The sequence below is a fragment of the Clinocottus analis genome, unplaced genomic scaffold, assembly GCF_023055335.1.
Source record: "Clinocottus analis isolate CAN_PGR_092001 unplaced genomic scaffold, fCliAna1.0.p SCAF_9, whole genome shotgun sequence".
Taxonomy (NCBI): Eukaryota; Metazoa; Chordata; class Actinopteri; order Perciformes; family Cottidae; genus Clinocottus; species Clinocottus analis.
The window spans coordinates 13,672,914-13,689,466 of NW_027176251.1; the positions used below are offsets into that span (position 1 = coordinate 13,672,914).

Here is a 16,553-nt window from a genome sequence, read left to right on the forward strand (position 1 = left end):
TGGCCCACCTTGTGGCTGCTGGGAGATTTGTGACAACGGCTGCAGAAAGTACAGACAGAGAAGCAGATATCTGGTGAGCAATGGACAGGGAGTGAGGGAGATTGGAGGCCGTCTTGGAAGTACGATGCCGTTACTTCCACCTTGGCTTCTCTCCTTCCTTATCAACCCACCCGCCCCGGCTCCCCTGATTGAACCGGCGGCGTCACAGTCTCTGGCTGAAATAGATTGGGTTGCTGTTTCTATTACATCCCCCCCCACCCACCACCCCGACCCACACTCCTCCCTCCATCCCCGCTCTTGTCCGACTCCCTGGCTCAGGCCCCTGCTGGTTATTTATTTGTTATGGGCTTTTCTCATTTGAACCTGAGTAGCTCATCATTGCAGCCAGAGAGTCTGTCTGCCTGAATGGAAGCTTGTTTCCCTCGCTGAGGATTTACGGACTTCTGACCAGGTGCCAGTGCTAGCAAGCAGCAAGGAGAGGACAAAAAAACGAACAACAAAACGCTCGTCCTCCCTGAATCACGTCCAAATGACCCGTATCGTCTTCCCAAACTTGCAGGAATATGATGGTGGAGTCTTCTGCACCGTAAAACTTTCTCCATCCTGCTCTGCAGCTCTCGCTTCCTTACGTGATCATTTGAGGGTTCACAGAGATGTTTAGTTGCACTTCCTGCCGTGGCCACGTTAATCAGTATGAGAGCGAACTAACTGTTAAATTAAAAATGGAAGAAATAAAGAGACGTGAGCCGATAAAGATTGAGATGTGATTAAATATGCAAGAACTGGTTGGAGTTTTATAGGTCATGTCGTTTACTGGGGCAGCCGGGTGGTGCGGCGTAAAAGTTGAATAATCTGTCGCTGTAAGATTACAGGTCTGTTGCCTTTTAATAAAGTGGGAACAGAACGCTTGGGTGAAAAACAGAACTATTAATTCTGAGGGAAACCTCATTCAAAATCACGCTAGTGCTTGCAATTACAGAATCACAAAGATGCAGGCGAACAATGCAACCGTTAAAGCTGAACTGCAGTCATGTTGCACCCTCTTAGTTCTTCAACCTTTTTCTTTGCTTTATGGTCTGTTTGACTCTAAATGGACCCGCATTTATTAAATGAACATCATGTTGTATTAAAGAAAACGTGAAACTAGAGATTGAGACCGTAAACTAATTTTTACAACGTTTACTGAGGGAATAAAGTAGTCATTTTCTCATAGACTTCTATACAACCAGAGGAGTCGGCCCCTGCTGGTCAGTAGAGAAAATGCAGGTTGAAGGAGCTTCCACATTGACTTCACTTTATCGGACCCAGTAAAAACAATGCTCCGAATACCAAAATAGTATCGGCGCATCTCACGTTTCTTAATCAGAAAATTCCAGATTTTGGAATTGGCCTAGTTTGGAATACCCATTTTTAATTTCAGGATATTACCATATTATTATAATAATGAATGTGCATGTAAACATAGTCACCGGGAGCTTTTGTTGAGTTGTAGTTGCTGGTGGAAACAGCAGCAAGCCTGGAAGTTTCCATCAGAAACTTGACTCTCTATACTTGCTCGACAGGGAAATTATAAATGGAAATCACATAGAGAGAGAAAGACGCTGCCTGACTTGTGCTCTGAGTTTTTTCAACGTGTCGGAAAACATTGAGGGAATATTTGTGCTTGCTGACGAGCTAAATAAAAGATGAGGAAAGGCCAGGAGGGAGCGGTGTTGTTTAGACTCAGGTCCTCCACTTGATTTGAGGAGTTAATTAGAGCCGACGCTGTATATTTATTGCAAGTCATTAAATATTTCGTGGCTGCTGCGCTGAGCACATGGAGATAAACGGACCGAACACAGCGGGACAAGAAGGTCGTCCTCTTTATATTCCTTACGCTCCATCCCAAGCATGTACAGTCACTATGTACGGCGTCGTGGTGTCGAACGCTTTTCATTCATCCGTTCCATCGAACCACACCGGGGCCGCATGTCAACAGAGCCACTGAGTGAAGCGTGGCGTCCCGTAACGCCGCGACTAATGAAGCGTGCGTCAAGAAGATCCATTGGCGATGCTTTCTGCCTCCTCGCTAAGAGATTAGTTTATCTAGTGAGTTAAGCGTTAGTGAGCTCATGAAAGTGACATTTCACACTGGGGGAACATGGACACGTATTCGCATGCATCACACGACCTCTCCAACAGGAGCCGCCTCCTAGTTTCACCGGCCAGGACTCGTTTTCTCATCGGAATTGCGAAGAAAATGCAAATCTCCACTTTTGTTACATTAGCTTGAGCGTTTGAGACGAGTACCATTGCCATGGAAACGCAGGTCGGATGATTGGACCGATGCAATGCATCAGCGTGCTGTTCTTCCAGAGTGAAACATGGGTTTTTCTTAGTTTTTTTTGTTAGTGCTCAGTCGGGTTAGAGGCGTACGACGAGGCATTCGGGGCCCAGCAGTGCAATCCCCTGCAGGTTTATTGAGGACGGACATCCCTCCCCCTTACCCTCCATCTCCACACTGATTGGCTCCGAGTCAGGTGACCCTTGCTCCCCCACGGGGGGAGGGCCATCAGGACCTGTACCTCTTTCAGGGTCACCTGCCTCCTTTGGGAACGCCGCCCCATGATAGGTTGTGCTGGCGCTTGTGGGTGTGGTCTTCCCTGTGGTTGTAACGAAGGGGAAGGAGGAGGAGGAGGAGGAGGAAGAGGAGTAGGAGGAGGAGGAAGGGGGCAACAGAGTGAGTGATTAGTGAAATGTGAATCAGCCTGGAGAATCAACTTCAGAGCGATGAGGGTGAGTCCTGAGTGGAAAGTAAAACTGTCACCATAAAGACCCAGAGATGAGCACACAGAAGTTAATTCATCCCTCGGTTCACTTCCCCTCAGATACACAATGAGAGCCGGCTGCAGTGTACTTCACCAGCTGCTTAATACCCACATTCAATATCTCCGGGGACCTGTGATTTCGGCATGGCAACATTTGCCATCCGCGATTCTCCAGAACATTTCGTGCTGTGCCGCTATTATCGCACTCAAAAACCACTCATGTCCTTTAAAGGGCCAGTGTGTAGGATTTAGGGGGATTTATTGGCACAAAATTAATACAACATTCATACTGAAACTGTTTTGTTTTAGTTGGCCGAGAACGAGCCCTTCATATCTACATAGGGAGCTGCTTCTCTTCCACGCCATGTTGCACCACCACGTTTCTACAGGAGCCCAGAACAAACAAACAAAACACGGGCTCTTTCACATCTTCTACGTTTACCCAAAGGCCACAGGCGGTGTCGGTAAACAGTGGGGTAATTGGTAGGTTGCAATCCGCAACCTCACCGCTAGATGTCACTAAATCCTACACACTGCTGCTTTATCAGAATATATCATGAGCAAGTTTTACAACTACGTCATACCACAACTATTTGGAAGTTAAAGTGTCAATAGACCTTTTTTTATTTTGCTCTATCTCATCGTTAAAATGAAATGTTGATTGATGATGAGAGAATAACAGAAGTGAATAAAAGAAAACGGAGAAAAAAAAGGCCTCTTTAAACTAATAAAGGATCGACATTCTTTTGAATTGTTGCAAACTGTAGCAAATCAATACTCCATCATAATTTGACAAAATGACTCCATTAAACTCCATTAACCCAAGCCAGTAATGTTTTTTTTCTCTGCCCTCCGACTAGCATTAAAACTCCTCCGCATCCACTCCGCTCAGCATTTTCACAGATAAGCTGAAATAGATACCGGTGGCCAGCTTCATATTTTACATTTTCTCTCCCCATGACAACTCTTTTCCACTACCTCACCCCCGAAGCCGAGCCGTTTCACAGGAAACTCCGTCACCTTGAGGCAGATCAGCGAACATTATGACATTTGGCCACATTCGGAAGCATTTCAAAACGCATGCCAAGGAACACGCTGGGCACTCGCTGCCACAGGTCCTGTATCATCAAACGTATTTATCTCCACGACACGCTCCACATCTTGATTGCATTATTAGCTCTGTGTTGTCCTTGAGGTCCAGCGAGCAGCATGCTGCTATTTGGCTCGGACTCCTGCACTAATAAGCCAGCCATAATGTTAGCATTCTGCAGAAGCTCACACCCAGACTGGAGGGAGAAAAGAAAAAAAAAAGGGGAACTTGTTTCTCTCTCTCACTGCGAGCCAGTTGACAGCGTTCACTCTGAATGAGGCGCCCCGTCGATCCGCCATCTGTGTCGGGCAAATTAAAACTGTACACCAAGGGGTGTTTGGCCCTGGCACATCGGGAAATAGCTCCAGGACTCCATTACTTCAATTTATAACAATTGTGTTACACTCAGTGTGCAGGAAGGATTTTATTTTTTGTCCCCTTTTTACTGTCGACAAAGTGGAAAAAAAGAAAGAAAAAAAAAAAAGCCCGTTATACAACAGAGGATCATTTGATCACCTCCACAGGCAGGTGTTCGTCCCGTGCCCTTCCCTCTGCCGGCCGCGATCGTTTGAGTGAAAGGGAGGTGGCAGAAAGGAAAAAACGTCCCCGCCGACAGTGTGACAGCAGCTTTGTTTTTTGGCGTTTTATTGTGTAGGAAAGCTGATAATTGATCTTCAGTGCGGGAGACTTAAAAAGGCTTTTGATGTGAATCAGCGAGAGAAAATAAACATTTAATTGACACCAAAAAAACAACAGAGACAGACTCTGACTGCATGTTGAGAACTTCAGAACGGTGCAGTGAAGCATCGGGGTGACGGGAGCCCTGCGGGGTTTGCAGGCAGGGTTGCTCGACAACACTTGCTACCGACCGAGTGGTAATTCCTCCGGCGGGGAGGCTTTGCAGACGACTGAGGCCCCTGTGGGGACTGCGGAGGTCTGGGGCCGAAGCCTTTTGCAGACAAAGTGGCCTCTGTTCTGCGCGAGAGAGCGAGAGAGAGAGAGAGCGAGCGAGGATGGATGGTTCTGCTGAGCCCGTAATGGACCCACATCTCCCGGCACGACGGGCTCATTGCGGATACTAATCACTGCGTCGGATCCACCGCTGCCATTAGCCACCAAGCCGCGTCCCAAAAAAAAAAAAAAAAAAAAAACTCCTCATGAAGTTGGAGCTAGATAAAGTGTTGGCCGGCAGCCATTTGATCTGAAAGTGACTGCTTTTGAATGATGAAGCGGTTGGAAAGATTGTCAGAACGCCACCTCTTCAATCTTGTCGGAGCGGGGCGGCCAGCTCGCCGGCGTTCCTATTGCTATTCCGGCCACGCTGGAGGGGGAGGGGTGTGGCGTGGCCAGCGGGGGAGTAATGGGACGTGACAGGGATGATGATCCTTCTTGATACAGGGCATTAGGCAGCCGAGCCGCCGCAGCTCCTGGTCCATCAAAGGGCCGGCGCTTCAGACAACGGCTTCAATGTTTAAGCTGTCGGCCCGGCTGAGGAGGAGAGCTGGCACCGGCCATTCAGATGCCTCAATAAAATATTCTATTATCTCCCCGGTTGTAAAGTGTACATACATAAAAAATAATAATAAAACGTACATGGTGGGAACTGAATACATCTAATCCTGTAAAAGGCTCTAAAGAACAATTCATTATTTCTTTAACATGATGAGTCTTTTAAACCCTTGTCAATCTCTTTTCTTGCCAACACGAGAACCGAGCAGGAACATAAGTACTCAGGCTGTGAACAAATTACCGTTTATCAAATGTATCTGACAAAAAAAAAAACAGAAAGAAAAATAAACCGAGTTGTGTTCGGTTTGCGAGCCTTCAGTCTTTTAGCGCTCACATAAATTAAATAGTTAAGACACGTTCACTGACCGTACGCCAAATCCAGCGCCGTGTTTTGCTTGCGAGTTGTCGCCAGGACATCTGGTGAGAGACGAACACAGAAATTCACAATGACATCAGTGTTTGTGGTTGATTCATTTAAGATGGCTGCTTGGAGCGCACGTTGATGTGTTTCAGCGGCCAAAGCTTAATACAAAATGTCTACAGCGAATAAAAAGGTATTAGTTTTTTCACTGAAAACTATGTAATTGTATTTATTTTGGATCATTAATATTGTTATAGATAAGGCTAAACTGTTTCAATAATGGTTTTATTATTTAATCAGCCTTTGCCTGCACATTTCAATACTTCTGTCAATATTTGCCCCAGAATCATCTTGTGAGACCCAGAAAACGTTTAAAATTATGTTTATTAATTGCGTTTGCAAAAGTAAAACATAGTTATTTTGTACAGTTCAGTAAATATTTTACAAAAAGGAAGTGAATGCTGTATTAATGTTCATATGAACAATAATTAGAACAATGTGTGCTGCAGACATTTTCATTTCTGTGGTTCTGATCACATGAAGCACATGCAAAAAAATAAATAAATAGCATTAACAACCCACTTTGTCTTTTATAAAGAACACTTCCAGCAAACGCTTAATTAACATAGAAAGATTGAGAACAGCGTTCCAGCAGGAATAGCGAAACGTGGGCGGACTGACGACTCTTCAAGCTCTTTCAGAGTGAACCGATATCGCTGCCCTCCTTGAAATAAATACATCGTAATGCTCCATTACAATCCGTTAGATCCGCAATCATTCGCGCCTGCTGTCGCTCTGCAGTCAGGATCCGATGACAGTTAATAGGTGTTTTTTTTTGTCTCTCTCCCTCTTTCTTTATTGCTTATGCAAATCACTGGGAATAAATAAATGTTTCCATCTCACCGTGGCAGGTTTCAGCGTGCTGATGGTAACCGTTCTCCACATCCTGTTCAAAGCCGCCTCTGAAGGGAAAGAAACAAAGACACACACACACACACACACACAAGACAAAGGAGACACATCAGTAAATTTGCATCAAGACATTTTCCTAACTGTCCATTTCTAACAAAGCACCTCTCCAGTCGTCCCAAAATTGGTTTTCGTTGATGAGGAGTGCTTGGAGACGTGGGGGCGGAAAAGTGCACCGAAAGAAAACTTCATTTAGTTTTGTGTCTGGCTAATGTCAGCGTGTCTGTGCCTCGCACTCGTTGGGGACAAAGCGGCGGCGGCCGGACCACGGAGGGGAAAATCCCCCCCCCCGGGGTCTTCGGCGAGGTTGCGTGTCATGGATTCTGTGGCTTTTAGCAGATTTAGTAGGAGTTAGTCGCTCTGCTCGTGCTGGAGTCCTTTTGTCCGTTCTCCAGACCCACACACAGCACTTTCTGGAGCTGGCCCATATACTTTAGACAACCTGAAATTGGCCCCTGGAGTTCGCCCGCTCTGCAATAAGCGACTCGGTGTGCGCGATCGTTGAATGGCGGTGGAAAAACTGGAGGACAAGCGTGTTGTTTCAGAGCGAGTGACACCAAAACCTGTCATTTAGCACTGTTTTTTTTTTTTTATTAAAGGAAACACTTTCTGCTGTTGAAACCTCCCACATTGCCCATGACATGGGAACTATATACACGAGACAGTTATATTTTGGCTGTCGTTCTGCGAGAACCAGACAAGTACACAGAGAAAAATGAACTTAGAGATTGTAGTTTTAGTGTCAAAAGCTAAGCTTTTTTAGTTTGCGGGTTTTTGAAAGGAAAAAAAAAACTAAGTGTGCAGCTTTGTCTAGTTGTAACCACTTCCTACTACCTGTTGTTACTATCTCGTTGAAGAGAATGGTGGGTAAATCATGAATTAATTGATCGGCACATTGATCGGTGTTTGTTGTACGTGTGAGTTACGCTCCGATTTTAAACACATTTGTGGAAATTCCCTAATTTTCCATGCAGCCCTCCAGCTACGATTAGCAAGCGCAGTTAATGATCGGTCGGGACTCGAACACTTCTCTGAATGAGTGAAAAAGTCAAAGAAGCGAGAACACCGAGCCCAGCTGGAGGGGAAAACACACACACACACACACACACACACACACACACACACACACAAAGAGAACTAATCACCTCAATTTGGATTCAGTGTGTGTTAAAGCAGCGAGTCGGCCGTCAACTGTCTCAGGGATGTGCGAGTGCAGAAGCCGCTGCGAGGAGGCCTCTTAGCGTGCAGACACACACCCGGTTCCCTGAATCACATTATCCTCCTACTCCCTCTTTAAAGAGTCTGCGTTGCGTTTTCCGGAGGGAAGGCTGGAAGGAGGGGGATGCGGCGTAAGACCCCGAGAGGCGATGATGGAATCAAAGAACGGCGGGCTCGACGCTCCGGTGTCGAGTGAAGGACGAAGCGGGCCAAGGGGAGCAGGTTGAGAGCGGTTGGCTTTCCACGATCCCGCCCGTTTGTTTTGTTTGGGGTAAATCAGAGTGAAAGGTTTTCTTAAGTTTGCAGTTAATTTATTTGAAGCAGTGGTTCCAAACCTTTTGGAAGTCTGTGTGACGCCTTAAAATAAAGATTTATGGAAAGTGGAAAGGTTGTGACCAGTTAAACCGCAGAAACACGAGGCTTTTTCTGAGGATTTGTATGCAGAAAATGCTTGAAACGAACAAATCATGTGGAGGAAACCACTGGTTTAACATTACTTTATCTTTTTTACTCGGAGCAGTCTACACAAAACCAACTAACAAGTGTTTGTGTTGCAGAAGCCGGATATGGAGCATGACGTATTCTACCAATTCTTCGTCCGTCACATCAGAGAATTGAGAGACATGTTTTGTTGCATCCCGCACAGATACGTTCACTTCAGGGGAGAGTTAGCGCCTGCAGTCCATAATCGAGGTAAAAGGCAGAAACTAAATGAATTATTTACACAAATAAACCACACAACAGCGTGAAGAACATGAAAGAGGCTCCAGTTTACTGATCTGCAGATCAGAATCAATGACTGACCATCATGAAGAAAACATTTCACTAAATGTGTGACACAAAGGCGTATAATCTGGAAAATAATTCCCATCTCTTAAAGGCACAGGCCCGTAAATTAGGATTTGCCGTCACGTCTGGAATCATTGACATTATGCAGCAAAAAGGGTCAACGGCGGCGTGAGCTGGTGGCAATTTATAATGAAATTCAGAACTGAAGGTTTCAGTTCAGAGCCACACATCTACTTCATTCACCAGCATCCTGCTCATGTGAGAGGTCGCTCAAGGAATCTCTTAAAATGGCTCCGTCTCATCTCGGGGAAAAACACTCAAAATCCCAAACAAGGGGTTGATTTAATAAACTGACCACTGATTGGGCTAAAAGGTTATTTGCCCGCATGGAAACATATTAAACTTAATTAAAAAAAGACACTTTTTCAGCTTTTAGCCCGGCTAACAATCTCACCGACGGACAGTTTCAAGTCACCCGTACGCAGTGCATTGTGGGGCAGTTCGCTCATGTCTCATATGCAGCGTGAACTCACGGCACAATTAGCTTTACTTAGAAGCTACTATGTGATTTTTTTTTTTAACTCTGTCCTGTCTCGCTGACGCACATCAACTCTCCAGAAAAGCAGTGGTTGTGTCACATTTGTTGGATTCTTTCTGCTGCACTTTATTAGCGACCTTGTATCCAAACCCCGACTTGGCACGTGTAGTTTACTTTGACCGACTGCTATCACAGCTAACGCATTGGCTGCATTCCTGTTTGAGCCGCATTTGCTTAAATAGCCAAATGTAAGTATACCTGTAAAGCAACAAATTGTCTGTAAGCTGCTTTGAAAGCTGTTGCAGACGGTTTACGTCTTCAGGAAGCCAGGAACTGCTACTGCATTGTTGATTTTGATCCTTTCATTGGACTCTTTTTTTGGGGGGGCGATAAGAAAAATATTAAATATAGCCAGGTCCTTTTCCGGTCTTTCACCTGCACTTTGCAGCTGGTCCCAGTCCAAGATCCCTATCCATCCTCCGCCCTTGGCCGTCTTTGGTTTTGGCTTCGTGCCTCGTGACTGCATTGAATGCATTATGGGCGGCACGTAAAGCAAAAGGACTCAGAAACGGTTTGACGCTGAGCCGCCCGATCTTTCAAAGTGTGAGGGATGAAGAGACAGAGAGAGAGAGAGAGAGAGAGAGGTTGATGTGAATCCTCTCCTCATCCTCACATCCGTCATTAAAATGTATGCCACCAAAAAGAGACTGATCGGCCATGGAAAGAGCGATGTGAGAGAGGAGGGTGTCCCGGGAGGAGGATGACTTTTGAGCTGCTTCATCTGTTACTCCGGTCAGGTCTCTTTCTGCCGCCCGATTCACATCGGTTCATCCTTTCCCTCGTCCCTTCACCGTCGTCTTCATCAAACTCTTTCTCTTCTTTCACATCCACTGCAGACTTCTGGAGATATATATATATATATATATATATATATATATATATATATATATATATATATATGCAGGATCTAAATCTGATGTTACTTTACGGCCTCACCTCGAGCAGACACTCTCTTCTTGAGGAGAAAACCCTAAATGAAAAACAGATGTTCTGTACTTTGCAATCAAACTGATACAACTCGCTCTGCCTTTCCTTTTTGTCCTTCTTTATCTTGTCTGTATATTTTTCTCTTTTGCTTCCTCTCATTTTGTTTTACACTTATTTCTCCTGAATGACTCCTCTTGGTTTCCTCTCCTCTTGTTTCCTTTGTTCTCTTATCCATCCACACTTTCTCTCTCTCTCTCTCCTTCTCTCTCTCGCTGGCAGCGAGCTGATAGCTGAGTCTGGACAGGATATTTTGGCTGATCTCTCTTGCGTGTTCTGGTCCATTGGTTTTCTGCGTCCTGCACGCTAAACACCAACTCATAAATCAAAACCTCAGCGAGCGGCTTGGAGCAGCTAGCCAGCGTGAAGCCACATCGGCACTTCCTCTCTCTCCCTCTCTCTCTCTCTCTCTCTCTCTCCCTCTCCCTCTCTCTCCCTCCCTCTCTCCCTCTCTCCCTCCCTCCCTCTCTGCTGTACTGGTGAGAACTTTCCAGTCCCGACCTCAAATCTTAATTACAACCTCAATTCAAATCCTAAACTCATTCCTTAAAGTCACAACGAAAAATATTAACTGTTGTTGTCCTCTTGCTTGCCACCTCTTTATGCCTGACTACACACTTTTTCTTATGAACTACACCTATTTTTCAAATCAAAAATCTCATTATTTTTACCTGCTCATAAGCAGTGCTTCTTTATAAAGATCACAGTGTTCACCAGGAGACAAACAAGTCCCGGCCTGTAAAACCATCAGAGATTTCCTTCAGATTAAAGTGTTTTATTAAACTATCCTGCTTGTTTTGTACTAATTAAATTACCTCCTTCGTCAGAATATTGCATCTCAACAGGAAGTAAATCATCATATTAACCCTTCCCACCCTCTGCATGAAAAATAGTAAAACAGTTTGAAGTCATGGCGCCTCAAGAAGTAATACAACTTTTCAGTGATTATTCTTTTGTACAAACTAAAGAAACAAGACACAAGGTGTTCGTGTGGTGCTGGAGGACAGAGGGCGGAGTATCAAACCTCTCATGAAACTCTTAGAAAGCGAATGAGCCCATTTCCCAAAAGGACCTATTGCCTATGAAGAGTAAATGAAGCATTGAGTTCAAGAGGGTAAAGGGATATCCCACGAAAAATAACTCATGTCAAAATAAATCAAAATGTCCCATTGGAACTTCTCCAACCCCTCCTCCAGCACAATCCACTTCTCTGCTGGTAATCCATGTTCACTTTGTGCCAGACTTTCAGTTTCTCCATTACCAGATATCTTGTCAGAGCTCTGGCTTTTAGTGGAAAAGTGCAATGGTCTTGGGACGCACTGAACGCATCACTGAACAGAGGGGTGAGCAGGACTTCAACGGACGTTTGGGTGTTTTTCTTTGCCGTGACTAAAACTGGCCTCACCTGCTGTACTTAAGAAAGCTGCATAGGATCTCAGTGGTGCCTTTAAAACTCAGTTTCCTTTGGGAGTAGTTTTCCCGCTCTTCTACCGAAAGTTAGACACAAAAAGCTAAACAGCACCTTTGGGTTTTGCAGTCGGGCTAGCTTAGCACAAAAGGCTATGAGCACCTAGCCCGCTCCTGTCGGAAGTGGGCGTGGAATTCGCCCTGATGATCGATAATCGGGGAACGATAAGCTCTTATTTTAATGTTTGGTATCGGATTAAATTAACCCTTAATGACAGCCGGAGTTTCACTTCACTTGGGATTGAAAATGAGATTGCACGAATGTTAAAAAACACATGCACGAGTAATATTCTGTTCTGACTGGTTGGCAAAAGGAACCAGCTCTCCCAAACCTCTGACCGTGACACAGCTGTTTTCTTTCCTCGCTGCCGTTAGCCGAGATTATCTCCTCCACCGGCTGAAATGACAAACGTCGTCGATGCCGTGAGCAGCCAGTGGCTCGACTCAAACATTGTTCATTAAAGTAACACCTCTACTCACTCTAATCCAGTTGAACTTTCGTGACGATATTGGAAGAGAAAATTGTGAACTCATCAACCTTCTAGTTTTGAATGAGGACCTTCAGGATTTGAATCAAGAACTGTGTCGAAAGTTGGATCGTGATAAGAAAGCGCCGGTTGGCGAGCTGCAGGCTTCAATCTGGGCTCGGTCTCCGGGACGAGCTGGCACCTCATACGTGGGGTAAACGTTATGTGAATAGACTTCCTGTGTGAGCCACATTTAGAAGTCAAGACGAGTTCATTGTCCCAATTACATATTAAAAAATAAAAAAGGTACCCATCATGAAAGAACTACCGAAAAACTTCCTGGGACGATGGTATTGAAATCTGGCTTTGAATTCCCGAAAACACTACAAAACTCGACGACGGTCAATTTAGGCACAAGAGCCCAAATAGCACACTGCAAATAGGCAAATACAACATGGCGCACAGCAACATGCATCTGAAAAAAAGAAGAGAAGGGGAAAAATATCCCATTAGCCTCTGTCCGTGTGAGGGCAGGCAAAGTAAAACGTCTGGGTGGCCAAGCAGAGGATATGCAATAATTCCTGCTCTGCACATTTTCAGCCGTCAGAATAATCTATTGGAAGCCAGTCAACAGTGGAGTGGTGCTCTGTGTGGGTGCGTGATGGTGGGGTAAGTATAGTGGGACGTCAGCATCCACACACACAGTTTACAACCCTGTGTTGTGATTTAGGAACTGGTTATCCATCAACCTCACAGGGACACGCCAAGTCCTCCGCTGTCAGGAGGCTCAGGAGGAGCAGAGAGCATCTTTAACGGCCTCTTCTGATCCTCTATACAGTTTACTGCAGCCATGAAGCCACCCATTCATCCACCCGTCTGTCCATCTAACGGCCCGTCCACCTTTCGTCCCCGTTCTAAATTTGAGATTGCTGTGGCTTTTGAGAGAGGGGGAAAGAATTTATAGAAACATAATATGGTTTATTAATTGAACTATTTGGTTTCATGGTCTATAGACAGAATGAGAAATAGGTTGCATCATTGTAATCTGACATTCAGAAGTTACTGTCACTGCTTTTTTGTCATCTTTTCCGTTTATTTTACGAAAGAAAATTATGATTGTGATTAGTACAGTTGTGACGGAAAATCCTGGAGGCACATAGAGCACATTTATGATATATATATATGAAAAAAATAAAACTCTGAATGCAAACGTTGAGACGGGCCAGTGTAGAAGCTGAATTGTGCGACATGTATTCTTCAAGAGCTCTTAGGACCAAACCCTCTCGGTCAGATATACTCATCACGTAGCCCACTTGTCTGACTCTAGATCAGCCGTTGATAATGAGGAGTATGACGCCCCAGCTGAACAACTCACTCGAGGAGATGTGAAAATAATCCTCTGCCGCCGCCGCCGCTCGGCTCCACGTTATCGACTTATAGTTACAAATGTGTCCTCTGTGACCGTGAGTTAGAGAACTAATAATGGCTTTATATAGCGGCGTCCGCCCCGTTTCCTCTTCAGACCGGCCGAACACCACAGTGGCTGAACTCACTAATTAGCACGACTTTGTCCAGAGAAGAATTAACGGCCCAAACCTTCTGCTGGAGCGTTTGATTGGAAAAGCAAATGTCCACACTTTTTATCCCCTCGGTGGTTCGTGATTGGAGACCTCGGTTAAAAAGAGGGAGGGGGCTGAGGGTCAACAATGAGTCACATCAGGCAGAAAATTGCTGCAGTACTTTGTTAATGGGCTGAACGTTTGCAGTACACTGCCCTTCTGGCCACGCCCCCCAGCATGCGATGTTAAAACAGCGAGCTGGCGGAGAAGAAATGTGCAGAAGAGCAAACATTTCATTTAACAGTTTCCTGGCCTCTGCGGTTGAAGCGTTGATTACAATTTGGGATTGGAGGCCGCAGGTAATTCATCCCCTTAACATTCAAATTCCCACATTTGTTCCTCATGAAGGCTTTGTAATCGTATTTTGTCTTGTATGATTGCATATAAATTCTTCTTACACCAAATAACCTACTCATTCATTTCTGCTTCACCAGCAGGTGTTTCACCTCCCAAAAGAAGTCACAACTAAATCCAAAAATATGTCAACTCAACCCCACAAATGGCCCCCTCTCTACCATGCACACACAACTCAGTATCTTCTATTTGGCGTGAGTAAAACTATTAGTTTCATGATTAATCATTTTTAATTAAAGGTTTGTCTCTGAACATGAATCTTGTCCATATTAGACACCGTTCTATTAAATCTGTTAATCCAAACCTCCCTCACTAAAGACCCAACAACTGCCTTGTGTATAGAAAGCAAACTGCTTTTGGCACCAGAGACTCTGTAAAGTGGGTCTGTGGCTGCCAGCTGTCAGATACTATTTCTGACTATATTTGGGCTTTACTACTTTCACTGAACTTATTGTTCTGCTTTGTTGTCAGAGCGTTGTTCCTGCTGCTCCATGGAGCGCTCTTATTTTGAAACACGAGCAGGAGAAACTGGGGCTGTAAAAACCTTGTTATTGTCCCCAATATGTGCAGAAAATGTGAAACAGTGAGTCACAAAGACTGTGAATAAAGATGGATGACATGAAAACCAACAGTGAAGCCAAAACAATAGTTAAACTGCAGTGGAGGTCATGAACACCTCCAGGTTAGCCGACGGGACATGGGCCAAACTCAAACATCACAAAGGTAGTTTCTGTCATTTTAGGTCGTTTCCACCGCACTGATGCATGTTCAAGTGTTCATTTTTCTTATTAGTCTGGTTTCAAAGAGTTGTTTGATGCTTTGAAAAGGGGGTGGAACATCATGATTGACAGCTGCTAGCTTAGCTCTTATTCGTAACGTCTGCGGCTAAAAAGTAATGTAATTCAAATCTATTGAAATCCATTTTCAAGGTTTTTTTCACCACATTGAATTACACAGAATTACAAAGATCAGACAATCACTGACACAATAACGCATCAACGCTTCAGGGCACCGCGTCAGAACGAATGAATGTGACTCATGAACACACAAGAGACGGAGATGCAGAACAATTTCATAATCAATATTCATTCAGCAGTGACGGCTGTAACAGCGGTTCTGGTGATATATATATATATATATATATATATATATATATATATATATATATATATATATATATATACATTGTATATATACAGAAATTGTAATTATGGACTGTGTGTGTGTGTATGTGCGTGACTTACTTGAAGCCAGGTGAGACCGTTGCACAGCTGCCCGACTTGAGCCAGATGCAGTAAGGGTCCCGTGAAGACAGACAGCTCCTGCACAACAGACACAGAACGACGGTCAGTAACGGTGGAGAGCAGCGAGCCCAGCAGCCGTGAGCTGGGCGACGAGGCGCCGCGCCGCCACCGGCCTAACAACGCCCCGCCTCTCCTCCTCACATCTGCCTCGACTCAGGGCGGAGAAGTGAGCTTCACGTGGAGCTCCGAAGCTCGTTCAACTGAAGGTGAAGCGTCTGAATGAAAAGGGGGCCGTGAAAAGCGGCACGAGTAGTGAGCACCCGGCATCTCCAGGTGACGAAACAAAAAGCAACGATAACGCTGCTTAGCACCTTTTCATGAAAGCCTCATCATCTTGTTCTCATGCAAATCAACTGATTAGTTTACGTCTGTTGACACAGAGATCTGCAGCACCTAAACGCACTGTTGCAAAAATGTTTTTTCATGGCTGGATGATGATGATGATAACGCATGGTTGTCTTTTTGTATGTGTAAATTAACTATGTATTCAGTTTCGAACACTGTCTGACAAATATATCTTCATGACACACACAAATAAGGACAGACGACTGCAATTAGATTAGATTTTTGATTAGGACTGTTTTGAAGAACAGAGCTCGTCTTGTACTCTTTGCATCTCTTTCAGGCTTTGAAATCCCAATCCATATTTGTTTTGATCATATAAATTACACGTATTCTGTCGTGTTCACATAGTGCCTTGATATTCGTTCCCCCAAAGTACGGGGCAACGTCATATTCACCGTGAGCCCCAACGTCCCCCAACTCAAGACATGGTGGTGACGGGCCAAAAATGCTGGAACTCAAGGCTGCCAAGCGGCGGTCCAGTAACCGAGTGGGTGACGTCACGGTGTCTGCGTCCACTTCCTAAACACAGCCTGCGGATTACATTAGTACCTTTTTCAAGCCGGGGTCACCTGAGGTCACCCGGGTCTTATTGATTAGCCATGACCGACCTTCTGAGTGAACGGCCAGCGATGCTCCGGTCTCATGTTAGCAGTCAGCAGACGAGTCAATCAC

General features: G+C 44.9%; 1 protein-coding gene across 2 annotated transcripts in view; it reads right to left on the reverse strand.

The window, feature by feature from the left end:
• Positions 1 to 16,553, reverse strand: part of sema6cb (semaphorin 6Cb) — a 138,949-nt gene that overhangs the window by 11,971 nt on the left and 110,425 nt on the right. The window contains exons 17-20 of one of the 2 annotated variants that reach the window (XM_068569318.1): positions 15,477 to 15,554; positions 6,671 to 6,729; positions 5,773 to 5,823; positions 2,487 to 2,642 (exon numbers count right to left, since the gene is read on the reverse strand). In XM_068569318.1, the coding sequence (XP_068425419.1) occupies positions 2,487 to 2,642; positions 5,773 to 5,823; positions 6,671 to 6,729; positions 15,477 to 15,554 (344 nt within the window). The remainder of the gene's footprint in view (positions 1 to 2,486; positions 2,643 to 5,772; positions 5,824 to 6,670; positions 6,730 to 15,476; positions 15,555 to 16,553) is intronic. The other variant, XM_068569319.1, reaches the window with a different exon arrangement.